Source organism: Lepeophtheirus salmonis, chromosome 8, assembly GCF_016086655.4.
Source record: "Lepeophtheirus salmonis chromosome 8, UVic_Lsal_1.4, whole genome shotgun sequence".
NCBI classification, from domain to species: Eukaryota; Metazoa; Arthropoda; class Copepoda; order Siphonostomatoida; family Caligidae; genus Lepeophtheirus; species Lepeophtheirus salmonis.
The window spans coordinates 16,671,557-16,697,065 of NC_052138.2; the positions used below are offsets into that span (position 1 = coordinate 16,671,557).

Sequence of the window (25,509 nt, forward strand, 5' to 3'; positions counted from 1 at the left end):
TTACATAATATGCACTAATCTTAAATCTACATACTTTCAAGGTGATTTTTTTCTTAAGAAAATAAGGGAAAATTTGAAGAGGCGGAAGGAGATTCTATAATGAAGAGGGCAGGACTGTATATTATTTACCTGTAATTTTTTTAAAGCTATAATAGTTTTAAACATTTCATCATCATCATGACGATGTCTCGGATTGAAAGACTCATTTCCGAAGGAAAATCCCGTAAACATATAACTCAAGAACGAATAGATGAATTAGAGGAGGATGAAGACTATTTGAAAGAAGATATCAATTGTGTGAGAGCATTTCTTTTAGCAAATTTTTTTTCATGCTTTCTAGCAATGCTTACTGGCCTTATATCCCTTCTCTATATTCCATCTATTCTGGAGGTTCTTATCATCACAGGAAATTCATCTACACCAGATACAGCCTTTGCAAGATATTTACGAACATTGAACCATACCTATGCATGGTTCCATAGTGAATCTTCTCTAAGTAAATCATTGATTCAAGTACGGAACGCTCATATCCGTGCTGATAAATCATCAAGTTCCAAAAGGAAAGGACAATTCATGAGTCAATATGATATGGTTGTGACTCAATGGGCATTTGTAGGCCTATTATATACTAAACCATCAAATTTTGGATTAAAAAGTCCCTCTAAATCGGGTTTAGAGGCTCTAAGACGTCTTATGTACAAAGTTGGTTATTTCCTGGGTGTAGAAGATAAATTTAACCTCTGCTATGGCTCAGTGGAAATGACTCAGTCCTATTCCAAAGACATTAGTGAATACATTATCAAACCGGCTATAGAGGATCCTCAGTCATCCGTCAAATCTGATGAAATGACCAAAATATTATTGAAAGGGATTCACATCATCAATCCATTTGTACTTCCTCTCGCATTTGGCAAGTGCTGCTTCCGTGCTCTAGAGTGTAATAAAAAGGCATCAAAAATTAGGATCCCCTTTTTCTCATTGAGTAATATCTTATTCTGGATTCAAATTTTTGTGACGGACTTTTTAATGCTTTCAAATTTGACTCGACATTTCCTTGTGCCCTGTCTTAACTACCTTTTACGATTCAACATCTACTTGTCAAACCTTCTAAATCCATCAATTAACAAAATGAAGGCTCGACTCTATGCAAAATAGCAAATTATTTAGTTATATAATAATTAATACATCCAGTTTATCTTTCTAGCGTCTTATTAAGCATGACAAAGTTACTTTATGCAGCATCATCAAGTAATAATTATTTATTCATGTCCTATATATTTTATATTCAACCATATATTATATATATGTAACAATAAAAACCACTTAGGACATTATTATAGTGAGATATTTATTGGGCTTATTTGGGTAATATTGACAAAAATGTAATTAAATATATTTGATAATACTCTATAGAATATAAATATTTGAAAAATATAATAATAGATGGATATTATTTAATGATTTATTATATATGTACTAACAACCTTTACGTATTTTTAAAATTGTATTTTCACCTAATATTCTTCATAATAATGATTTATTTACAAAAGTCCAAATCTGACAAATTTAATTAAGAATTCAGGCAACATTTGTAGAAGCATTGAGCTCCTACTATTGTCAAAAATAACATTGAAATCATATGAAGAGAGAATGAATGATAATAATTCATTAATCATTATTTTCTATTGTAATAAGATTATTATAAGGGTTTCTAAGATTTAAAAAAAGATGTTGATGAAAGGAGGGAAAAAGTTGAATAAATATGTATTTTATTATAAAAGGTAAGTAAGTTGAGGTCATTATTAAAAAAAATTAATTTGCGCGATAAGTTGCTTATTTTTTTGCTACTGGTTGTAGCTTCAAAAAAAAAAAAATGTAGAAGTCATACAACACATACATGTGTGAACTTTTCACATATTTGATTGTCTTAGTCAGTCGAAATTATGGTTGCTCCCACAGGTTAAAAGGTTTTTCCATCTCCTCTATTGTTATATACGCTCAATTCGTGATGAATTTTCTTGCATCCCACAGAGGAAAATATTGGGAAATCCGATGCAAAAAAAGACATTTCTTCCATGAAGTTATTTACCTCACTCTGAGGAAAATAAGATATTCCTTGCAGATTCATCTCACGAGCAATGCATTTTCTAACATGATCCCTTGTAAGAGGAAGGAATGGTACAATAGAGACACGGATTCCACGCTTAAGTAGAACGTCCACGATGTTTAGGACAGGGGGTTTTAATTTCAAATGTAGTTTATCCTGAGTAATGTCTTGTCTTTCATAACCACTCCGTGCATGATTAAGAGTATATTCATCAATGACAGGACCAGCGTTCCTGGAGGATATCACAACAATGGTTCCATTGGATCGGCGGCGAGATATTGGATTTATTTCAAGAGAAGCTATAAAAGAGGCGATATACTCTGAGCTATCGGATTCAATATTGTCGATATCGTCAAAAATCACCATGGAGTAACCACAAGAGCTGGGTATGTGATGACTAAGGTCATCCAGAGTGTCGAAATGAGAGGAAGATGAAGAAGCAAAATGGAAAGGAGCAGAGAATCGATGAATATTTCCCGGTACTGGGAATTGATGGCAAAGAATATCTGTTGCATGGGTTTTTCCGGTACCAGAAGACCCCATAAATATTAATACAGATACACTTCCTCCATTGAGTTGTGTCACGGCAGATAAGATTTCACTTTGTGCAATATGTTGTCCGAAGAGATTATCCTCTAAATCTTTTTTTAAAATGGGTGGATTAAACGGTTGTAGACGATTATTATGGCACATCATCACTTTGAGAGACACAAATCCTAATACAGAAAGGAGAGCCACAGATATGGAGAGAAGTAAAGTAGAAAAAATAGGATATTGTTTGCCTGTTTGGGCAGGGGCTGGAGAAGGAAGGACCTTTTTTTTGTTTTCCTTCATAGTACTGGAAGGAGTTGTTGAATTAGTATTACTAGTAGTAGTTGTTGTAGTCACCAATTTCCGATCCTTGAGAGAGGAGTGTAGTTCCAATTCCCATGACTCAAGGTGAGAGCGCCAAATTTTACATTCAAGAGGCTCCGTTCTCATGAAGGAAGATATCTCTTCTGGTTGATTTTTGGATCGACGATTCACAAGGACTCTTGCTCCCGTACTTCTAAGGTCAGGACTTCCTCCAGAGGAATGTCCAGAATCTCTACTAAGAGTTTCGTCATAAGTTCTCTTGTGGCCATTACCGGTTGGAGAGTCTTCGCGCAGCTCTGGAAGAAAGCATCGATCAAAGCTCTGTGGTTTTCTTTTGAGTACAAAACGAGATGAACAAGACATGCCAGTCTCTTCGGAACGAGAACGGATTGGACAAGGAGGCCGACGCCTTCTCCCATGAAGACCTCTACTCGGCAAATTCAATAGATTCTGTAAGGTGTTTCGAAAATTGGATACAGATGAGGAGTTGGAAGAAGAGGCGTTGTCGTTGATCATCAGTTCTTCGGAAGAGGCTCTACTTGAAGAATAAGGGGGAGTGGATCGATATTGCTTGTAGTACTTGAAGAACTCGTCTTCATCTCCAGAAAGGCGCTCACGTGTTGACATATACCGCTCTTGAAACATTCTTTAAACCCTTTAGACAACTTTCTCTTCCATATCTCATGGAAAAAAAACTAATAACTAATTGCTAAGGAATTAATTGAACTTTGAACCAGGCAAAAGTATTATTCACCCTACGAGTTAAATAATTCCTCTTTGATCTTTACGAATTACTAGGTTTTCCTCTTTGTTATTATTCTCGCTCGCTCCCTCGTTAATACTTCGTTCGCTCGATAGTCCTTAGCTACCTCTCCCTTGCCTAATATTTTAGTTAATACACGCTGCGGGTTGAGTGCTTCTTAGAAAGCATCCTCCAATCCATAATTTTAGTGATATAAGTGGGCTTTCTAAAGGCCTCTTTTTTAAATAATAATAATAAAAACATCCAACAAGGCATAAAAATGCCATTTAAAAAAATACTCAATGAGTGTTAATATTATATTATGTACTACATTTATTTATTGTATTTCTAATACGTAGAAGATTTTTTTTTGTACTGGAGAAGGTGTGAGCTTCATGAACACTATTGAATAAATTGATATGATCATATATTGAACAGCATATGTATATAATGATTACATTAATTGTAATCATGGATCAGGAGTGAAATGATACAAATTAAGATTATTCAAACAGATTATTGGTCGAAGGACTAAAGAGTTTTCTCTTCTTAGAAATATCCTTTAAACTACTCTTTAACTTGGAACTATTATTGGGTGTATCTAAATTTTTGAATATAAACTTTTTATTTGGCTCGGACTCCTCTGGAATATTAAATGAAATCTTTTTCTTTTCCTTGACTGATTTAGGTTGTGTGGGGCTCTGTAATTTGTTCTCATAATAGGTCCTCATATCCGCCAGCCGCTTTTTATAGAACCTTTCAACATCAGAACTCATTCGAGGTTGAACCGAAGGACTTTCTCTATGTGCCTCCCTCATACACAGGATTTGATCTTCTAGGTTGACAAATTTGGACTCGTATCTCTCTGTTGTATTATGCATCTCCTTTTCTTTTAGATCCAGAGTCTGGAGAAAGTTATTACGTGCCTGAGCCTCTTTTTCTTCAAAACTCCTAATAATGGAAGAGAGCCTCTCCTCAAACTTTTGCTTCATTTCACGAATTTCCCTTTCTTGATTGAGTTTGATCTTTCCCAATTCTTGAATGTGCTTCGTCTCCAAACTCTCAATGTCAAACTTTCTTTCCACGGCCACGACGCTCAGTTCTTCTGATTTTATAACAAGCTCATTTTCCAACTTGGAACATCGAATGCGAGCTAATTCCCTCTCCTTTTGCAAGGAGCAAAACTGTGTTAGTGTGTTTTGTTGCTGTGCAATTACACTATTGAGAGAAGATCTCTCCTGACGTAGTTTGAAGATTTGGTTCTCAAGATTCGAAATACGGTACTCCAGAGATTTTGACTCAGCTAGTTCTTCATCCTGAGTGACTATCTTGTCATTGAATCGGTGCTTTAGTTGTGTCCAAAGTTGTATGATAGGCAGAATATCTGGAGATTTGGAGGACAACTCCTCCGTCTCGGGCATAATTAATGAAGGAGTAAATTATTTTCAAATAAAAAACCGGTTTTTTTTATTTCAAAATTTTTATTATTCTATCAAACACACGTTGTATTGAGTGACATATTATGTTAGTACATACCTTTTTTACGCGCTAATATCCTTCAAGTTCTAGTTATTATACATACTTAATACCATAGCTTCAATGATATACTTTATTTTAAGGCTCAACAGTTCCCCCAGGCCTTCGACCAAATAATGAAGAGTACAACTCATTTTTGGCTTCGTCATTCATCGTTTCAAAGTAGACAGGAGCCATAAAATTGACTAGTTTAGCGTGAATATCATAGCGAATTTTTCTACCTTTCGAGGCTTTTGTGTCAATAGCTAACTTTTTCTTCATTTTAGAGCGGATTTTCTGGACTTCCAACCATTGACGTCCTAATTCATTTGGATCTTCGACTCCTGCAGTTTTAGCAGATATCAATTCTCGGAGAAGTTGGTGATAAAAATCCCCATCATCAAAAATATCCGGATCTTCTTTCTCATCCCAATCCTCCTCGCCCAGAATATCATACTCTATCCGTCTTATCCTTGTTCTACTAAGAAGTCTCTCTTTATCACTCAAAATATTTTCAATTTGCTTAAAAACTGATACATCAAAGCATGAGAAATTGGAGGTTTTAGTGTGATTGGTGCTGGAGACGAGGCGCGTCTTTTCATTCCATTTCCCCAAAACTTCGTTTCTCCAAGTTCCAAATTCAGAAGAAAAATCTGACAAACAATTTTCAAAGTCCGAGACTTTAACTCTTTTGGTTCCATCATTGCCCTCAAGGTTTAAACCCTTCCTTTTACGAAGATCCTCATTGTTTTGAACAAGTTCATTTTTTGCCTTTAGGGAGGACTCTAAAAAGTCCCTTAAGTCACCTCTACACTCTTCCAGAGCAGATTCATCCTCTTCCTTAATGACATTATCCCAGGAGCTCCCTGGCTTCGGGAAGCGCATGGAGGTTGAAAGTACTTTTTGTAATTGTATTCGCATTTCAAGAAGTTTGTCGTACATGATCAATTGATTGCGGATATGATTTCCTTTTTCTACTTCTGAATCGTCTTTTTCAAATAATAATTGGGATGAGTCGACTTCCATATCATTACTCTCATCCAGTGTGGCAAAATGATCTTCTCCATCATCCTCCGAATTCTCGTCATCACTTTCTTTTTCAAGTTCAATTTTTACTTCGCCATCAGCTTCTTCTTCCTCGTTATCATATTCAGATTCTTCCTCTTCTTCTAATTCAGCGTTCTCCTCTGAGTCTTGATCATCATTCTCTTCTGATCCAATTTCAAACATATGTCCCAACTCGGCCTCTTCCTGTTCATTTTTGTCCAAATCCTTTCGAGACACCTTTTCCCCGGAATATCTGGGATCTAATTCCGATAACGTAGGAAGATTAGCAGTCCTCAAATGACTTAATGATTTATCGTTGTTCGCTTCCGTCACTTCCTCATCGGAATCTAAATCATCTCCAACCGTTCGGGGTCGCTCTAGCTCATCATCTAAAATATCTTCAGCTTTTTCTCCTTCAAGAGCTGCTAATAGCTTCTCACTCAGAGTTTTTGGTTTTTTCGGCATTCCGTTGAGTATACTAATTTATAATTAATATAATTTGGGAGTAGAAAACTATCAAATATTATTTAATATTAATTAATTAATATTGAATGTAGTGTATACACGTGTATTTTCCCGTACGACTACAAATGTTGCAATACCTTATTTATATTTGTTGTGATACATTTTTAAAAATGTATTCTTGGAAAAAGGCATAAAAATATCACGCAACTTATGTAAAATATTACTCAAAAATAGGTGAAATATAGTTATTAATTAATTAATTATAGAGTCGTTAGCAATTTTTTTGTTTAAGGAATCAGTTAAAAAATATATTATAAAAAAGTAGACGAAAACCTATAAATAATAAACTTACAGCTATCAGTCAAAATCAAGGGAATTTATAATTTATAGAAACTAAAGATATGTTAGTATGGTCGAGTGAAATGGAGTCTCAGTTCTTACAAATATAAAAATATTTATGAAATACGTTATTCCTATGATTAGATGAGTTTTTATTGAGGCTTGAGAGAGGATGAAAAAACCTTAATTTTAAAAGTGCATCGAGTTTGCATTGACCGTATTGCTACTATATGACGTCAAAGTTACGTCATGGTAATTTAACTAAACAATGTTAATGTGTAAACAAAGTTGCTCAACTTACGAAAAGTCCGAAAACAATATTATTTGTACTACCTATTTCATTGATACTAATTATTATAAAGTGCGGAAAATAATTCAAAAAAATTACTAAGGATTTGGGTCATCCTAGATGAGTGATAACGATAGCGTAAAAAATGAAACGACTGAAGGAGAGGAGATGCAACTATCTGACACTCAAAATACAGAGCCTCCTCTCACAGAAGAGGAATATAGCATTCTCCGTTCAAACATGAGTGGCATGAGGTAATTTTGCAAATCCTTTCTTTTGAAAGAGCATCAAATTTTGATGAATTTCAAGTTTTCTAGTAGCACGTTTCAACGCCTAATTGAACCTTCTGAAGCCCAAGTGAAATGGTCTGAATCTAATCAGGAATTGTTTAATGAATTAACACGTGCAGATACTCTTGAGAACAATCCTGGGTTTGTGAATCCTAATCAGATATTTCAGCCGGAGATCGTTGATGGGGAAAGCAGTCGTGATGATAAGGATACGTTCACATTAATACAAAACTTTCAACCGATTCTGAGACACACACTCTCATTTCCGTCCACGGAGCAATTTCCAGGGGAATACGGATTTCATTGCGTTTTTGAGAAACTCAATAGTAATTATAAAAACAAGTTCTGGGAGGTAAATCATCATCCAAAAATTAATTAACTTCCATTGATCAACAATACTATATAAACAAATATTGGATCTAGGAAAATTTGCCACCATGATTTTTATAAAAATATTTTTAAAAAGCTTATTATTGAGCACTTCCAAAATTATTTAACTGTTATTTGATTTGAATGTTTATTTCTTGATATGCTAATATTAGGAATCTTAGGAAATTATTTTACAGAGCTGATGCAATTATTTTCCAGAACAGGGATAGGAATGTTAAATATTTTCCTACAAACGTGAAGGATGATCATGCATTCACCTCAAAGACTGTCCTAAAACCTCTAATAGAATTAAAGTATTAACATTTCTACGTTTTAAACTATGTGCTATAATTTAATCATCGGCCAATTATCTACTAGGAAGTGAGGACTGTATCAAATATTTGCTCTTTGGTTGCAAAGAAGACACCCTTTTCCTTGACATCCTCGACACACAGAAAATATAATTTGCCAAATGTTTTTTAGAAAATATATTTGCTTTATTCGATATTGGTCTATAATTGGGTTTCTAATACGAATAATAAATTTTGTTTACAAATATTATTCTAATATATTAAATATCCCAAATAATAGCATATTTTTAGGCTATAGATATTCAAATCAAATAACAGTTAAATTTTCCACACGGCGAGTTTACCTTGACACCATAAATATTAATAACATTTTGTATAATTTATATTCAATTTAGTTCTCCCAAAAATTGAACAAACTCTATATTGAATTCAATAAGAACATTCAGATTTGCTTTAAACTAAAGCCAGGAAAGGACTGTTCAGACCTTTTTGTTCGAGCTATGGTTGTATACGCGGAGGAAGCATCTGTGAAGGAGCCCGTTCTTCGATGTCCCACTCATTCCTCCCATGACCACGAGACGAATCTTAATTTTCCTCCAGAATATATACAACACATCATTCGTGCAGATCACAAAGGGGCCCTATATTTTGTAGATGATACCTCCAAGAGACATTCTGTCTTAGTCCCTATCTCCAAACCCGCAGTTGGAACAGATTATTGTCCACGAATATTTAAATTTATGTGTTTATGTTCTGACTCTGGAGGAATTAACCGAAGGCCTGTGAAACTTATATTTACACTTGAAAAGGGTTTGAACGTTGTGTCTACAATAGGTCGTGATAGCTTGGATTTGCGAATATGTGCCTGTCCTGGAAGAGACATGTTCAAAGAAGAAAAAAAACTTAGACAAAAGGAAGAAATGATTTTAAGACACTCCTCTGAGGTAAAGAATTCCACGAAAGGACTCCATTATCTCATTTCTCCATCATCTCAGAAAAAAAGGAAATTGGAGATGGAAGAGATGGTGTTGATACCTGTTGCAAAGAGAGATTATGAGAAATTGAATGAATTTGCTGAGGCAGCAATGATTGTTCGTCATCCAGAACAGAAGGAAATTATTCGGAATGAGAGACGCAGATTAATGGCCAAATGCTCTGAGTTAAATATTGTATAATTAAATGGAAAATGAAATAAATAAATAGCGTCTTTCGTTTTGAATTTGACGGTTAATTTATAAAATATCACTTTACTTGTGTTGCATAGAAGAAAGCGGGAGAAAAAAAGGTTTTCATGACTAGTTATAGAAAGGACTCCGGCTGTGAGTCCTTTTTCTCATACGATTTTTTTATGTTAATTGTTAATATTTTTACTACCTGTTGCAGTCTGAATATATAGCATCAAATATAAGCTCAAACGTACATGATTCATGAAATTTATATTAATGTCAATTTCATCTATTTAAAAAAAAAAAGTGAACCATCGTAATATTAATGGCTTTAAACAATCCCTGTCCAGGACTGCAAATAGAGTAAATAATAAATAAACGTATATAGAAATACATTGAGTTGGGGTTAGGAATTTTGAGAAGGTAGCTTACCTGTGCGAGTGTGAGTGAGTGGCAGGCCGCAGCGCTGAGTAACTAGCTGTGTCACCCATCGTAACTTTAACTTATATATAAAATATGAATACATTTAACGGCTAAACGCTCATGGAACCGGATACACTTTGTAACTTCTTGTTGCTTTAGAGTTGAGTCAAGTGGGATAGAGTAGAAATGGCTATTTCTAAGGGTCCTGAAGGCAGGGTCACGATTACATCCTTTGCGATGCAGCCTCCATCCCAAGTCTTGAACCCTTGGGATGACGCCAAAATCAAGAGTCGTTTGAAAGAGTGTGACTCCATTCTATTCGCGGCTTATCGTACCTCAACGAAATTATTGCTTGTACAAGAAGCTCTGAAATTGAATTTGATCAAACTGAATATCGTAACGCACGTTCTTGGACATCATGGTCTTGGTCCTTCTGAGAATGATTCTCTTTTGAGTTGGAATGAAGTTTTGGGAATACTCCGTGATGTATACTCTGCTGGGAGTAAAATTAGAAATTATTACAGCCCTTCCTTAAATATTGAAGCTTATTCTCAAGCCGCCAGAAACATACTTCGGGAAATTTATAGAGGGGACAACTCTTTAAGTGTTAATTCTCTCAAAATATTTCTTGTTCTCCTCTCACAAGGAGTTTTACGAGAAAAGTTTGTTTACTTATTTCGGCAATTTGCTCATAGAAACTCCGATCATTGTTTAACGAAACAAGATCTTAAAAACTTCCTTCACTCCATTATTAAATTTCCAGAATATTTTAAGGAATCTTGTAGCTTTGGGGCAGAAGGGGTTGAAGCTGCGGTGAGGTCTTGCTTTTCTCTGACTAATCGTACTGGTGAACGTGATGTTATTAATGAGGAAATATATCTTAAATGGCAATTAATGGAACCGCAACTTCTTGTTTGGCTTCCAACTTTCTATCGACAAACATCTGCTCAAGGAATACGACATGGAATGCGTTGTTCTAACTGTCGAACACAGGATATTATTGGAATGCGTTACCAATGTCTAAGGTGTCTGAATTACGATACTTGTCAGCATTGTTTCTTCTATGGTCATGTGAGTAGAGGTCACAAGGTTCATCATCCCATGCAAGAATACTGTTATAGAAGTACTCGAAGGGACGAAACGATGGCTTTTATTAAGAAATTGGGCAATAATTTTCGGAAAAGAAATTCTCGAGACATACGTGGACGATATCTTCCCGCATCTAGCCAGACAATTAACAATTTTCATTCAAGAGATGTTCACGATGGTAGTTCCGGCTTTCATTCAGTGATTTCTGAGCGACGTGATATTTCTCCAATGGATAATAATAACGATCGTCATAAACGCTATCTGTTAAGTAAACAAAAACATAATGAGGTGAAGTCTATCATAATGAGTTTGGAGGAACATAATGAAAAGCGATTGGTCATGTCGGATCACCAGTCAGAGATGCTGGTCATAATATCTGTTCGTGAACAGCTTAATAAATTGAAAAACGTAATGGAGACGTTATTTAATGAAGATGAGTTAATACCGAATTCCTCTGAGCCTAATCCCGTCCCTTGTGGCAATATAAGAGTAGATGAACCTCATTCCCTTGTAGTAGGGAGCACTCCTCTCGCATCTTATCCTTGTAGAAAAAATCATTTGAAGAGTGATAACAAATTATCTGAAATCGATCTAAGTCCAATTGTGAAACAGGATCGGGTATCCACGCTAAGCCGACAGAAATCATCACCTTATAAGGACAAAATCTTTACTTCTATAGTTAATATAGAGCCACCTTTTAGAAACTCTGAGATTCAATCGAGTGTATCTTGTCAAGACATATCCTCCTTGTTATCAAGAGGGACATTTGAAGATGACTTTAATAACATAAGCAATCGAGAAAATTGTGAACTAAAGAAAGGACGTGAAGATGAAGTTCTTTCGGAAGAAGAGATACAATCACTTATGGGCCGATTAGAAAACGTTTTTAAATCATTAGAACACCCCTCTCCTCAACCTTTAGACGTAAATCCTAAATTTCGATCTAAAAACTTGGTTCGTTTGGAAGTCAATCAATTGGTAACAGAGATAAGCGATCAAATGAACTCCTTCTCTCGAACCCCTATTGAGTAACATCACTTTATCTTTTATCTGCAGGACCAAATAAATTAGGTTAAATATTGAAAATTATATTTAAAAATGTGAATAAGAAAATAGAATATATATAATATATTATGCCGTTTTTATATGAAAGGAAGTAACTAAATAGAGGTGTACATTTTGTATAATATCATAAAAAATCATTGGTGGAAATTGATGTTTTCTTAAGATCTTTAAAGAATGAATAAACACTCTTCTTTTTTCGTTGATTTCCGTTATTTCTTTTCATTTCCTCAGTTTCAGAGAGTGATTTGTTATCTTCTTCCTCTTGTTCCAACTTAAGTGCGTTGAAGAAATCAATGGGCTTGCCATCCTCATTTCGAGCTATAGAATCTCTTGGCGGTTTAGGGGATAGCAAGTGGAAGGTAAGGCTGTGTGCATGTGCATCCGTTCCAGAAAGTTGAATACAGAGTGTAACGTGATCAAATAGTTTATAGACTTTCTTACCATGAAGAGTCTCGATATGAATGGAGTTGTCTTCCTCCGTCCATAGTAACCCCGTTTCCCATGATGGATTCGATTTTTTATCATGCCAAAGAACCTGATCTTCAGCATTTGAAAGATATACAGGACCCTTAAGAGCGTAGCGTGGAATGTAGACAATGAACCCATTTGATTTGATGGAACTTATAACAGCTTCGACAATACAGCCAGGATCGTAAGGACTTCTGTTCTTAAAATAAAGAGTTTGAAAGAGTTGAGCAGAAGCTCTTTGAATTTTTTGGGCAGCTTTGTTTCTATCATTGATATGTATACAAAGTTCACTTAGTTCCTCATTGTTTGGAACGCTTTGCTCACTGTCAAAATCCCACCAATTTTGATTTTTAAGCGCAGCGAGTAAAAGTCTATGAACCACAACATCCGCATAGCGACGAATGGGTGATGTAAAATGAGTGTAATGACTTACAGCAAGTCCATAATGGTACCATTCATCCCTATTGAGAGAGCCAGTAGAAAAATATACAGCTTTTACCATAGCCAGAGTTGCCATAGTTCGGAGCAAAATATTTATTATAAGATCATTTGGATCTCTACATGAATTAAGAGAATCAGCCAGAGCCTTGTTACTATATGTTTCAATGTTCCAACCCTTTGACTTTGCAGCATTAATGAGTTCTTCAAAATATTCTCTTTTGGGGTATGGATGTCTACGTAGCAGACTGAAATCAGGAAATGCCTTCGAAATTTTTTTTGCAACCCAGTGATTTGCAAAAATCATACATTCAGCTACGACTTCATGCACAATTAAATGTTCTTTTGGCTTTAAATCTTCAATATTCGAGGATTCAAATTCAAAAACAGCTTCTGTTGACTCTAATGAAAGACCTCCTTCCTTTTCTCTCTTTTTTTGTATTTCAAGTGCTACTTTACAGAGTGTAGTCAACATTTCCCGAAGTTGGTTACATCTTTTACCTAGAGACTGACCCTTGACGTTCTTTAGCTCAGCCACCATCTCCCTTATATCTTCAGGACTTTTATTTCCGTCAATTATAGTTTGAGCAGCTTCATAAGTCAACTTATAACGAGACCTTATAAGAGTTCTCCCATACCAAACACTTATAACGGTAGATGGATCCTTGGGATCTAATTCCCAAAGTACTGTAACAGCATATCTTTCTACTCCTCCTAATAGAGAGCAAAGATTACCGGACAAAACTGAAGGTAACATGTCATAACGTCGATCTGCTAAATATACAGTCGTTGCTCTTTGTGATGCCTCTAAAATGTAATACTCAATTATTATAGGATTTGTTACTTATTTAATTTTAAAACTACTTAAAAAAAAATTACCTTTGTCTGTCAACGACCCAGACTTGACAAAATAAGTGACATCAGCAATATGCACTCCGAGCTCAAGATTACCATTTTTCAATGTTCTGATAGATAAGGCATCATCAACATCTTCACAGCCTTGAGGATCAATGCTCATAATAAAATGAGAATGGCGTAAATCATTTCTGTTATTAGACACTTCATTAGGGTCTGGTTTCCAATTATCACCATTTGGCATTTCATTTAATATTCCAGAGCTAAAAGGACCAACTGATATATTATTCTCCATAAGTAGACAATCAATTTCCGTCTCCAGATCCCCGATATCACCCAACCTTCGAACAAAATGTCCAATAGGATAATTGGAATACGAGGGCCAGTTATCAATAGCAACAACAAATCGCTGTCCGTTCAAATTTTGTGATGTCAATATACGAATTTTAGGGATTTTCCTTTCAAATGGAACAACAAGAATAGATCTAGTTTTTCTGTCTTCAATGACTTCAACTTCTCTCCCTTGATATGACGCAACGTATTCCCTCCAATTTCTTTGAATAATCCCAACAACTTTTCCACATCGATCCACATCTCCCTTCCGCTCCCACGTAGACTCACTCAGGTATGACTTCTTATTCTCTAATCTCTTGGACCGACTTACCCATTCAGATTTGGGAAGAAGATTTATTGCAACTACATCTCCATCCACAGCTCTATTTCGATTTATATGTCCCGGTATAAAGATTTCATACTGAGATTTAAAATCCGTAACAAATGCCTCTGAAGTGCTATGATATTTATTCACTCGTAGAATCCCTTCTAATAAACGCCCGGATTTTATGCCTGCCTCAATCATTTCTGTTTTTATGTAGTCTTCAAATTCAGAGCCTTTTGTACTGGATTCATCAAGAGCCTTTAACGATTTATAAGTATCAAAGGCAGAGTCCAAATTGGGCCAAAAGTCTTTAAGATACTCTTCAAGACTCAAAAAGAATATTTCATAGCGTTTATTTTCAAATAAGGCTTTGACCTTTATATTTTCTGTGAGGATGACGATAGGTTTTTGACCTCCCAAGTGCTCATAGTACCAAGAGGCAGCTTTGAAGGAAAGTTGAGCTTGATAGAGACAGTAGGACTCTTGCCCTTCCATTCTGGGCTCAAACGTATTTGTTGAGAACTCATTAGGGAAGTAGATGGATGCCTTCTTGGGATCTCGTATGATTTTGGATACACGTCGACATTTATTGGAATTGGTATTCAAATTCACGACTTTAAGAAAATGAAAGGAAATCTTTAAGGCTGAATAAAATTGTAAAGAGTGGCAATAGTCTAAAAAGTTCTCTTATAAGTCATTCTTACCTGATTGTAGAAAAATAATCCCTGTTAGCTCTTGGTACTCCAGAATGGGCATGAAATTGGCAAGAATGTCCGAGAAGGGGACAAGGTAATGAGTGGCATCCTTGGGAAGTCGACTTCTTCTGCTAAGAGCCTCCTGACAACCTTCGAAACACAGCTCGGAACCACATGGGATATCCTTTCGAAGATAGTGTTGTCGTACGACTCGAAGCACTTGTCCTCCACGAAGTCGAAGCTGGATTCTCTTATCCACAACGGTAACTCTATCTTCGTTCTCTACGACATCATGATCTCCCATTCCGTAGCCTTCAATTTATTTATTTATAATAAACACTATTTGTTTATTATTTAACACAAAGAATAGGTTACAAGCTATGGTAGTCCATGGACATTAATTGGCCTGGTTTGTTCACTATAGGATTACTTCATGGAGAAATCTACCTATATAATAATGGAACCATTGTACAATTGGGCATTCCGTTATTATTCATTTAAAAATTTTACTTGATAAAGCTACGCAGATTTCTTACTTAAAAAAAAAAAGTTCCTTATTAATAAGAGAATAATAACAAAGAGGTTGCGTGTTTAATTAGAAGTTGTCTGATTAGTAAATTGTATTTACCTACAGCTCATCAGCAGCTGCTCTTCGACACTACTACTAGCTAGAAAAATCAAAAACTATATTAAATAGGTAGGTATATATAGAGGATATATAAATTATTTTTCCTCTTTTTATATTAATACCAATTATAAATAATACATTGGATCAGCAGCTCTTCTTCTCTAATCGTATTTTTTCTTTTTTCCAGGAAATACACACAGGGATACCTTAAAAGGCGTCTTGTATTTGTGGGTTGTGGGAAGGTGAGCCTTCGAAGGGGGTTTCCCTTAATAATAAATAATAATGAATCTATTTCCAAACTGTCTTTTCTCTTTCTCTCTTTCTCTCTTCATCTTTAGGAATTGATCATAACAACATTCATACAATCACAAATTATTAATTAAATTGTGAGATCCAGTGTGATCCATGAGTGGAAGCCTTGGTAGTGGAGGAGGTGGCGGGGGCCCTCCTGTCGCGTCGTCCAACGCACCCAAGAGGAAAGAGATCTACAAGTATGAAGCTCCGTGGATAGTGTACTCGATGAATTGGTCCGTCCGACCCGACAAAAGGTTTCGGCTCGCTCTGGGATCCTTTGTTGAGGAGTACAACAACAAGGTTCAAATCGTATCCCTGGATGAGGAGACTTCGGAGTTTGTGGCCAAGTCCACCTTTGATCATCCCTATCCCACAACCAAAATTATGTGGATTCCGGATTCCAAGGGGATTTATCCGGATCTTCTCGCCACATCCGGAGACTATCTTCGGATATGGAAAGCTGGGGCCTCAGGCACTTGGTAAGGGCACTTTTAAGTTTGATCTAATAAGAATGATTGAATTTCTTATTGAATCTATTCCTAGGCTCGAATGTCTTCTCAACAATAACAAAAACTCTGATTTCTGCGCTCCACTCACCTCCTTCGACTGGAACGAAGTGGATCCCAATCTCTTAGGAACCTCTTCCATTGATACAACCTGCACTATCTGGGGTTTGGAGACGGGGCAGGTATTGGGTCACGTGAATCTCGTTTCGGGTCAAGTCAAAACCCAGCTCATTGCTCATGATAAAGAAGTCTATGATATAGCCTTCAGTAAGGCTGGAGGCGGAAGAGACATGTTTGCATCTGTTGGAGCTGATGGCTCTGTTCGTATGTTTGATCTCCGCCATCTTGAGCACTCCACGATTATATACGAGGATCCTCTCCATACACCTCTCTTAAGACTTGCTTGGAACAAACAAGATCCAAACTACTTATCCACTGTCGCCATGGATGCTTCGGAAGTAATCATCCTAGATGTGCGTGTCCCTTGTACCCCTGTAGCTAGACTCAATAATCACAGGGCATGTGTCAATGGGATTGCCTGGGCTCCTCATTCCTCATGTCACATATGCACAGCAGGTTCGTTTCATTCAACAACACTTCATATTTTAGGCCAATCATTATGTTCATGTTCCTTATTATTTCCTGTTTTCAGGTGATGATCATCAAGCTCTTATATGGGACATACAGCAAATGCCTCGAGCGATAGAGGATCCCATTCTCGCATATACAGCAGCCGAAGGTGAAATCAATCAAATACAATGGGGTGCAACTCAACCAGATTGGATCGCAATTTGTTATAATAAAAACCTTGAGATTCTCAGAGTTTAGTAGTACATACTTCAAGTAGTGGCCCGCCGCTTCCTTCTTCATAATATATTCTATCTCACTCTGAATTTGATTTCAATTAAGGATTGCATTCATTCTTGTAGGTCAAAGGTAACTCAAATTCGAAATATGTACATTACCCACGTGACCTTTTTTGAAACTGTTATATATCTATATATAATAGATGAATATAATTATAAACATGTGATGACTTCCCTTACACTTCATATTCATCGCTCCTATACCCCCTATTTCTACAAAATATCGTTCTCAAAGACAATATTCTTTCTGTTCTATTTTTTTAAAGCGTGAATCGCAGTAATGATTGGAATTTTGTAAATACTTATACATATTATATGTACTTATATATATATATATATATATGAATATCAATTATTATATTTTATATACAGTTCGTTCGTTTTCTTCCATCAATTTATTATTATTTTTTCATCATCACAGTATGTAAAATCGACGAATCTCTGTCGTGTTACTATTTTTTTGGGTTTTTTTTGTTATATATTATAAATATCAATACATAGTAATAATATTATTAAAAAAAAATATTTGAAACAAAGATATAAATATGTAGTGTAAGAAATACAATTATTCAAGGGTCCACAAAGGTAATCATAATATACCTTGTGCCCTTAGTAGTCTCAAGCCCTTCATGGTAATGAGTTAATCTCCCTGGATGCATGGTCATCCATCCAATTGGATTTTGTACAACTGAGCAGTCATAGCGAATGAATCTACAGCCTCCACCCTCATACTCGTCGTTGAGAGCAATGTTGATTGTGTAAGTAGAGCTGTCATGATGGGGTTTGAGTGAGGGTTGTTCATCGGGCTTATAACGAACAATGAAGCTCATTAAAGCTCTTGGTGGCTGGAGTGAAGAAGATATAAAAAACATGAATTGAGTGGGATTCAAAAGATAAGAATACATACATCGTTGAAATATCCAATGAATACTTTTTGTTGTAGAGGCATGACGTAAGTTTTAAGGAAATAAAGCCACTCTTTTTCATAATTGACTTGATTCATGTGAATGTCTCTTGTTGGAACTGCTTCATAACCGGAATCCAATCTTTTATCCTATACATATAAGAAATAAAATAAAATACATTCGATTAGACTTTAACGCACATGTGTGAATAATTTTTCAGAAACTCTTTCACTAAAAAAACATCCATCATACATTACTACTCCCATCCGACCATTGTCCGTTCTCCTCCATCACGGCAATGAATTCTTTTGCATAGCGTTTTGAAAAAATGGGGAAATTGTATACATCAGAACAAGGTGTTGTAAATGGAGGGTTCTCTTCATCAAAGTTTTTCGAATAATTTTCGTGTAAATATCGGAGTTCCCAGTCATAAGGGTTATTCATAATTTCCCATATTTCATTATATTTCTCCGTGTTTGTATGTACAAAGTCATCGACGTTGATCAAATGACCAAATACTTCAAGATTGTCAACATACATAAATATGCCAGCCTCTCTGGCGTTGGAACAAAACGCCATATCTGGATCTAAGAGTTTATGGATATAAGAAATTTCCTCCCCGTACTCTTTGAGGACGTTAGCATTAACTAAATAAGCAGATGAAATGTAGGGTACATTCCATACTCCCTTCCTTTCATTCTGAACAATGTTCATATAATCAGATGATCGTGCATAAAAACCTTCCGAGCTTAAAGCACCCCAAAAATTAGACCAAGCCTTGTAAGGCCTTAGGAGCATGGGTGCAATAATAGGGCGGTTTTGTTTAATAAGAGTCTTTAGAGTAAGGGGATTGTCTAAATGAGCGTCAGAATCAAGATTAAAATAATAGTCGATGCCGTTATCCAATGTGGCTCTCAGTCCTTTATTTTTAGCTGCCCATATTTTAATTCCATCGCTGGATTTAATGACTTCTATATTCTCATACTCTTTTTTGTGATTTTGAACAAATTCATTCACTTCAACATCATGATACTTGTTTCCATTGTATACATGAAGACTTAACTTATCTTTTGGATACTTGAGTTTGGTTAATTTTTCAAAAAATTCTGTCAAAAAAGGCGTTGCGCCTTCGATATATACTCCAATGAGTACACGAGGTGCTACATCAATATGCAATTCCATTAAATCTTCCAAGCATGAAGTACATTGATCTACTTGATTCCAAGCCATAGGAAGATAATTTCCCATGCCATTTAGAACTATTTTTGAAGGCCCATTTCCATGAACAAGCAAGGGTTGAGTATTGTGCTCCACGTTGTGTAGGAATGGATATCCATCCTCCTCAAATCGAAGCTCAACATCCGCTATCATTTGTATCAAATAAAATTTTGATCAATAATTATATTTATATTGTCTAATAAAAAAACCACCCTTACCGACATTCCCATTGAGGTTCTGAAAAAGTTTAGCAGCATGATCAAGAACCATGCCGAATTTTGAACGAAGGTCTTCATTTAAATAAATTTTTGTATAATACCTCTGGTCATCATCAGTATCTTTTACTACCTCATTTGATACAATTTGATAAAGGATATCTGCATATCCAATAAAAGAACCAGAATTAAGAAATTTGTAGCCTTCAGAGGATGGATATTTGTCTGCAAGCTCTGGATCAGGCCAACAGAAACTCTCAGCACCAAACACAGCTTTTGCTTTCATTTTTTTAAATGTTTCAACTATTAAGTCCTTTTTTTGCAGAAAAATGACATCATAGCTGTCAGAGAAGAGAACTATTAGATCCTTTCGATCTTTATATTGTGCAAGTTCGTCTTTGAGTAAATTAATTTTATATGCCCCACCGGGATGATTCATATCTCCTCCCTTCCATTCCTCTCCCAATCCTAGGACTTTGCCCTCAAGTCCATTAACAGATGCTGAGCGCAGATAACGACTTAATCCATCAGTATTGTCGGATGCGACAGTGAGTATTAATAGTTCTCCTCCATCTGATGAAAAAAGAATGACAAGATGAATTAACAAAGAAATGAAATAATGGGATTAGTGAGCATCTCATTTACCAGATTCCGAATTTTTCTCTCCTGAGGATGAGGAAACAAGTATAGAATTCAATAGGAGACATGGTATGAGTATCATGAAAAGTGAATGTCCCATCATCTCGGAACCGGTGGCAGAGTCCAAATGAGCTTCATTTCATAAATCTTGTTTCTAAAAAATATATATACGGAGTGATAGTACTAATAATTACATAAAATACTACTAGAAGGGAGGCGAAATGAGAGCGTGAGATTTTCTTATCATCTTCCATGCAATATGTCAGAAATATAATGGATATTATTTATAAATCAAAGAAACATCTGGAAGCCACCAAACAACACTTTTCATATATTATTAATATGTATATTTGTTAGAAACACTCGTATACACGAATTGGGCAGTACAATGCAATACTCCTTTGGATGGATCTGCTGTGTTTATTTCATCCATTTCAATTTATTTACATTCCCTCTTTTTTTTCTAACATATATATATATATATAGCTAGCTTGTTACTTTTCTCAGCTCCGCCTCCTTCTCATTGATATCAATTCTGTGTACGGTCAATATGGGTTCTATTACTATTTTAAGTTACATATTAATTATAGGCATCACAGTGCTATGAATCTCTCCAAATCTAGGAACACTAGTATTCATGGCCTATTTTTAAAATAACCAAAATAAAAGAAATATTTTCGCAAACATTAAATTAAAATACATTATATGCAATAATTTCTTGAACACAATGTATATATGTATTCTAAGGACCTAACTACATGGTGAAATCTTACTTTTGCAATGACAATATCTGCCCTTTATAAATAAATCATTTAATGATATAATTAGTATAACAATGATGCCTTCAAATGAAAGTTCATGATATTTCAAAAATAAATACACATAAAAATAACTGTTTTATCATATAATTTCTAAATAATGACGTGACAATTTATTATAGCATTAACAAAAATAGACTTTGATAATATGATGCAATGCTTGCTAATCATGTGTACATACGTACATCTGTCTTGTGTTAAAGGGGGGAGCAAATCATTGACCTTCTTCATGTATGTTTTGTTTTTTGAACAAGCATTGCATGAATAACATCACTAATTTTAATTTTAAAGTTTAAAGACGAATTTAGGAAGAGAAAGAGATAGATTAATGAATAAATAAAGAAGGACATCATGATATCACCTCTCGATGTGGGTCAAAATTGATACTTTGATTCACTCTACAAATATGAAGTCTAAAAAACATAAAAACAATTGTTATATAATACAAATAAGTAAACATTTGATAAATTAGGAGTCCAAAAGATCTTTTTGCTGCTTACGACGACGAGTATTATTATTATTGTCAGTCAATGATGATTTTTGAAAAATTTTCTTACCCAAAAATGTTCTTGGATTCTTACGAGCACTATCATTTCCGCATTGATTTTCTTTTGCATCTATCTTCAATTTTTCTAATTTTTTAATTTCATTTTCTAGTGTATTAACATTTTCTTTATAAGAGTTTAATTCCAAATCTTTGGCTTTGATCATACTTTGATAACTGAGCTTGGTTTTTCTTTTCAATGCAAGGAATTCTGTTTTTTTATCATTTAAATCCTTTAATAATTCTACTCCCTTAGATTTTAGATCCAAAACTTTCTCATCCCTATTTTTCAACTCTTCATTCATCATTGATATCCATTTCTCTTTCAATGCATCTGAAATTGACCTGTGCTTTTCAGTATCTATTTGAAATTCAGATTCTTGAGTAGTCTTTTGTTCTTGAATTTGAGCACAAAGGGATTGAGACTTTTGATATTCGATATTTATACTTAGAATTTCATCCTCTATACGTGAAAGAGAGCGATGCAACTCTTTCTTCCCCTCAGTTATTTGACGAGTAGATTGTTCCTGAACCGAGGAAAAGGCTTCAATACGTTTCTCTATTATATTCATTATGTCTTGTAATCGATCTTCTTTACCTTTATAGTCTTCTATAAGTGACTCATTTTTTGATATACAAGAGGATACTTCTTCTAGTGTATCATTAAGTGCGTTATATAAACGGTGATCCTCCTCAATATTATTATTAGTCTTACTTTGTACAGACAAGGCATTTATTTTCAACTCGTTGATTTCATTGTCGAGATTTTCATTTTCAAGGCTTAAATTATGAATTGCATCCTCCTTTTTTTTCAGTTCAATGTCAGTTTCATGAATCTTTATAGTCAATGTACTTTTATCATTTTGTAATTGGTGAATTTCACAGGCCTTGTCATGTTCATTTCCTTGTAATCTACATAAAGCCTCCTTCAATTGATTAATTTCTTCCTCAATAACACGGCTTCTTTTTTCTAATTTCAGATATATTTTGTGTTCATTTTTATAAATCTTCTCATCATATTTAAACTTTCTCAATCTCTCCAAAGCCTTTGAAATATCACTTTGAATATTAAATAGCTCCATAGAATTCGCTTCATTCCTTGTCATCAATTCCGTTTGCTCATTTTGAAGATGTGAACATTGATTTTGGAGTGGAGTGATGTCATATTCTTGAAGTTGTGAGTTGAGTTCTTCAACATGATTTTGATTATCCTTGCACCGTTTCAGACTGGCAGCCAATTTTTCTTTGAGTATTTCTAAAACAGATTCCGTTTTCATATTTTTTCGTTTGGATTCCTCTAGATTTACATTAAGGTCTTGAAGTGTTTGTATGAGTGTATTTGTAGTTTCCTCATGGGATCGATCCTTCAACTCACTCGACTTTAGAGTTTCATCACATTCTTGTGATTTTATATCAAGTTTTTTTTGCAAAGCGAGGCGCTCTTCCGAGGCTTTTTTTATTTCTTCTTTTGTAGATGATAAATAATTTTTTTCATCTCTAATACTCTTATCCTGAGTGGCAATTCGGGTCTGAGTTTTTCTTTCCCTCGTTTTATTCTCAAGTGAAACTTTTTGGATTTGCAACTCAAAATCCTGGATTTGCGTTTCCAGATATTTTACCTTTGAGGAATAGCTGTTTTGATTGCTAGTATGATCCAGCTCAAAGGATGAGCATTGTCTCTCAAGTTCCTTAAGAACCATTTTAAAATGATCAATTCTAGAATTAATCAGTAGGATACACTTTTTCTGTAGTAGATGTGAGTTATTCAAAAGGTTCATCTCCGATTCTAATTCATTCACACCCTCCATGATTCCCTTTGTTTTCCCCTCCAAAGACACTTTCTCTTCCAATTCATCCTTGAATTGCCGTTGGAGTGCTCCCAAATCAGCGTTGATCTCTTGTAGTTGGGTCATGGAACTTTGAAGCTGTAATTCCTTTTGACGAAGATCACACTCCAAATCATGGTTTTTTTGTTCCATATCTCTTTTCCATTGCAGGACTTTGGTTGTTTCATTGTGGATAGATTCTCTGGACATGGCGATCCTCAAGTTTTAATTCTTTGCTTAATCAAAGAGTAGGTAACTACTAAACCTTTAGAAGTTTTTGATTTAATAAATAATATTATATATAAATATAATATTGTCTATTCAGGCGGCAATAATTAATATAGACTTTACTTAATCTGGTTTTTCAAATTTAACCCGGGCTTTTTAAATTTTGAAAAAATTGGTTAGCAGCAAAGGTGAGCACCAGCCATTTTTCTTGACCGTTCCGTAATAGCTAATTCCACTAATTTTATATGTTCATGAATATGGGACTACTAACGCTAACTTTAATCCACTAATTAAATTATTTTAATGCTAAGAATCTGTCTAGATCAGACGAGATTCCCAACAAGGGATGAATTATGAATAGGAGGGGCAGAGAAGTTTCTTGTTCTTAACCTAAAACTCTCTTAAGACGGTTGAAGTTGGAGGTCGCCGAGTAAGTGATCTCCTTATTGCAGATCTTGGCCGGACCAAAGTAAGTTTTGATGTGGTAAAAAATCGGAGGAGCATTGTCTTAGTGGGATGGGCTGTCTCCCTGGCTAAGAAGGGTAGTACATGAGATTTCTTCTACAATTGACCTCGTGGAAGTGGCACTAACAGGGCGACATGATTGAGGCAAAGGGTTTATAAATCTATCCATTTGAAAATTGGATTTTGGTTTGATTCAGAACAAACTCAAAGCTCTACTGAAACTATAAGCTCAAATATCAAATCTTGGAAACCCAGTAGATCTCTAAGTAAGTAAGAAGTAATAATGGGATTAGTGCCCTTATAACTTTGGTATTCTAATCCATTAATTTTTTCTTAGTCGACTAATTAGCGGAATACCCACCTCTGACAAATATTGTCCATCTACTTTCCCACTTTTAACATAAAATATTTTTTTTACTGTTTTATCAAAATCATAAAATATCAATTTTGATATTAAAACCAAAAAGTATAATTCAAAATATTTCTCCTCAAAAAAAAAAAAAGATAAAGATAAAAATCCTTACCATGGCATTGAAAAGTCCGGCCATAGAGAAAGCTCTATAGGTATAAGAGCAAATTGGATTCATTTACATATTAAGTTTATGAAATATTCATAATCATAGAATAAATATTGGGAATCAGGGGGTTCTGGCTTTCTGCCTATAGACTCTGGTAGAATGTTAATTAAACAAAGAATATTCAAATACGGACCTTTCTAAATTTATTCAATTCGATCCGTGAATAGGAAATTTAATACTTTGAATAATCGAATTTAAAAATCATTTGAAAAATATTAATGACCAAATTTGATTTAGTATTGAGGTTTGATGTGAACTGCTATAACAGTGGTACAACATATAACATACAGGTAAGGTAGGTCATATTTTATGCAACTCTAAGTGGGTATTTAAATTATGTTACATTAAAACACCTGCTAAATATGAAACTACTATGTAATATTAATGTCACAAATGAGTGCCTGTTTCAAGAACATAAACTTTTATAATCTGTTTATTATAGTGATATTATTTTATGATTTTCTATTACATTATTTATAATTAATTATTTTGATGCATTGTACGTATATCAATGTTTTTTGTTGTTTTTTAATATTTGTTATAAAGTGGAATCTACTGTAAAAATTTTATTTAATAGAAATATGAAGTACTTC

General features: G+C 34.8%; 9 protein-coding genes across 11 annotated transcripts; 4 read left to right on the forward strand and 5 right to left on the reverse strand.

The window, feature by feature from the left end:
• The first annotated feature begins 19 nt into the window (after positions 1–19).
• Positions 20–1,890, forward strand: LOC121121462 (uncharacterized). The gene has a single exon (XM_040716398.2). It carries the CDS (start codon positions 178–180, stop codon positions 1,153–1,155), a length of 978 nt encoding a protein of 325 aa, XP_040572332.1. The 5' UTR covers positions 20–177; the 3' UTR covers positions 1,156–1,890.
• LOC139906232 (torsin-1A-like) lies at positions 1,335–4,002 on the reverse strand. The gene has a single exon (XM_071890702.1). It carries the CDS (start codon positions 3,605–3,607, stop codon positions 1,961–1,963), a length of 1,647 nt encoding a protein of 548 aa, XP_071746803.1. The 5' UTR covers positions 3,608–4,002; the 3' UTR covers positions 1,335–1,960.
• An 11-nt stretch (positions 4,003–4,013) lies between these two features.
• On the reverse strand, positions 4,014–6,885 carry LOC121121459 (protein AATF). Its single transcript, XM_040716394.2, has one exon. The coding sequence runs from the start codon at positions 6,729–6,731 to the stop codon at positions 5,319–5,321; it is 1,413 nt and encodes a 470-aa protein (XP_040572328.1). The 5' UTR covers positions 6,732–6,885; the 3' UTR covers positions 4,014–5,318.
• LOC121121460 (cellular tumor antigen p53) lies at positions 6,869–9,569 on the forward strand. Of its 2 annotated transcripts, none has more exons than XM_040716395.2 (3): positions 6,869–7,613; positions 7,677–8,001; positions 8,725–9,569. In XM_040716395.2, the coding sequence occupies exons 1-3, from the start codon at positions 7,480–7,482 to the stop codon at positions 9,502–9,504; spliced, it is 1,239 nt and encodes a 412-aa protein (XP_040572329.1). In that variant the 5' UTR covers positions 6,869–7,479; the 3' UTR covers positions 9,505–9,569. The 2 variants fall into 2 exon arrangements, with proteins under 2 accessions (XP_040572329.1, XP_040572330.1); XM_040716396.2 differs by having other exon boundaries at positions 7,345–7,613; positions 7,680–8,001.
• A 535-nt stretch (positions 9,570–10,104) lies between these two features.
• Positions 10,105–12,275, forward strand: LOC121121458 (uncharacterized). The gene has a single exon (XM_040716393.2). The coding sequence runs from the start codon at positions 10,105–10,107 to the stop codon at positions 12,037–12,039; it is 1,935 nt and encodes a 644-aa protein (XP_040572327.1). The 3' UTR covers positions 12,040–12,275.
• Positions 12,121–15,852, reverse strand: LOC121121455 (DIS3-like exonuclease 1). 2 transcript variants are annotated; one of them, XM_040716390.2, is made up of 4 exons: positions 15,697–15,852; positions 15,196–15,633; positions 13,858–15,105; positions 12,121–13,785 (listed from the first exon to the last, which is right to left on the reverse strand). In XM_040716390.2, the coding sequence occupies exons 2-4, from the start codon at positions 15,488–15,490 to the stop codon at positions 12,197–12,199; spliced, it is 3,132 nt and encodes a 1,043-aa protein (XP_040572324.1). In that variant the 5' UTR covers positions 15,491–15,633; positions 15,697–15,852; the 3' UTR covers positions 12,121–12,196. The 2 variants fall into 2 exon arrangements, with proteins under 2 accessions (XP_040572324.1, XP_071746802.1); XM_071890701.1 differs by having other exon boundaries at positions 15,723–15,849.
• Positions 15,853–15,918: 66 nt separating this feature from the next.
• wap (DDB1 and CUL4 associated factor wap) lies at positions 15,919–17,870 on the forward strand. Its single transcript, XM_040716397.2, has 4 exons — positions 15,919–16,056; positions 16,153–16,587; positions 16,652–17,190; positions 17,267–17,870. Exons 2-4 carry the CDS (start codon positions 16,220–16,222, stop codon positions 17,440–17,442), a joined length of 1,083 nt encoding a protein of 360 aa, XP_040572331.1. The 5' UTR covers positions 15,919–16,056; positions 16,153–16,219; the 3' UTR covers positions 17,443–17,870.
• Plod (procollagen lysyl hydroxylase) lies at positions 17,857–20,915 on the reverse strand. The gene is made up of 6 exons (XM_040716391.2): positions 20,664–20,915; positions 20,464–20,611; positions 19,822–20,391; positions 18,638–19,749; positions 18,388–18,534; positions 17,857–18,325 (listed from the first exon to the last, which is right to left on the reverse strand). The coding sequence occupies exons 2-6, from the start codon at positions 20,558–20,560 to the stop codon at positions 18,050–18,052; spliced, it is 2,202 nt and encodes a 733-aa protein (XP_040572325.1). The 5' UTR covers positions 20,561–20,611; positions 20,664–20,915; the 3' UTR covers positions 17,857–18,049.
• A 431-nt stretch (positions 20,916–21,346) lies between these two features.
• On the reverse strand, positions 21,347–25,177 carry LOC121121457 (uncharacterized). The gene is made up of 2 exons (XM_040716392.1): positions 25,050–25,177; positions 21,347–23,910 (listed from the first exon to the last, which is right to left on the reverse strand). Exon 2 carries the CDS (start codon positions 23,853–23,855, stop codon positions 21,744–21,746), a length of 2,112 nt encoding a protein of 703 aa, XP_040572326.1. The 5' UTR covers positions 23,856–23,910; positions 25,050–25,177; the 3' UTR covers positions 21,347–21,743.
• Positions 25,178–25,509: the final 332 nt, after the last annotated feature.

Bases quoted from the DNA above. Each gene is read 5' to 3' on its own strand.
- Plod (XM_040716391.2), bottom strand. From the start codon at position 20,560: ATGATGGGACATTCACTTTTCATGATACTCATACCATGTCTCCTATTG. The intron at 20,392-20,463 runs GTAAATGAGATG...TTTTTTCATCAG, and splicing joins AGAGAAAAATTCGGAATCTG to ATGGAGGAGAACTATTAATA. The intron at 18,326-18,387 runs GTATGTATTCTT...TCTTCACTCCAG, and splicing joins TCATTGGATATTTCAACGAT to CCACCAAGAGCTTTAATGAG.
- LOC121121462 (XM_040716398.2), top strand. From the start codon at position 178: ATGACGATGTCTCGGATTGAAAGACTCATTTCCGAAGGAAAATCCCGT.
- LOC139906232 (XM_071890702.1), bottom strand. From the start codon at position 3,607: ATGTTTCAAGAGCGGTATATGTCAACACGTGAGCGCCTTTCTGGAGAT.
- LOC121121459 (XM_040716394.2), bottom strand. From the start codon at position 6,731: ATGCCGAAAAAACCAAAAACTCTGAGTGAGAAGCTATTAGCAGCTCTT.
- LOC121121460 (XM_040716395.2), top strand. From the start codon at position 7,480: ATGAGTGATAACGATAGCGTAAAAAATGAAACGACTGAAGGAGAGGAG. The intron at 7,614-7,676 runs GTAATTTTGCAA...CAAGTTTTCTAG, and splicing joins TCAAACATGAGTGGCATGAG to TAGCACGTTTCAACGCCTAA. The intron at 8,002-8,724 runs GTAAATCATCAT...TATTCAATTTAG, and splicing joins ATAAAAACAAGTTCTGGGAG to TTCTCCCAAAAATTGAACAA.
- LOC121121458 (XM_040716393.2), top strand. From the start codon at position 10,105: ATGGCTATTTCTAAGGGTCCTGAAGGCAGGGTCACGATTACATCCTTT.
- wap (XM_040716397.2), top strand. From the start codon at position 16,220: ATGAGTGGAAGCCTTGGTAGTGGAGGAGGTGGCGGGGGCCCTCCTGTC. The intron at 16,588-16,651 runs GTAAGGGCACTT...ATCTATTCCTAG, and splicing joins GCTGGGGCCTCAGGCACTTG to GCTCGAATGTCTTCTCAACA. The intron at 17,191-17,266 runs GTTCGTTTCATT...TCCTGTTTTCAG, and splicing joins ATGTCACATATGCACAGCAG to GTGATGATCATCAAGCTCTT.
- LOC121121455 (XM_040716390.2), bottom strand. From the start codon at position 15,490: ATGGGAGATCATGATGTCGTAGAGAACGAAGATAGAGTTACCGTTGTG. The intron at 15,106-15,195 runs GTAAGAATGACT...ATTTTCTTAAAG, and splicing joins GATTATTTTTCTACAATCAG to TCGTGAATTTGAATACCAAT. The intron at 13,786-13,857 runs GTAATTTTTTTT...ATTACATTTTAG, and splicing joins TGGGTCGTTGACAGACAAAG to AGGCATCACAAAGAGCAACG.
- LOC121121457 (XM_040716392.1), bottom strand. From the start codon at position 23,855: ATGTCCAGAGAATCTATCCACAATGAAACAACCAAAGTCCTGCAATGG.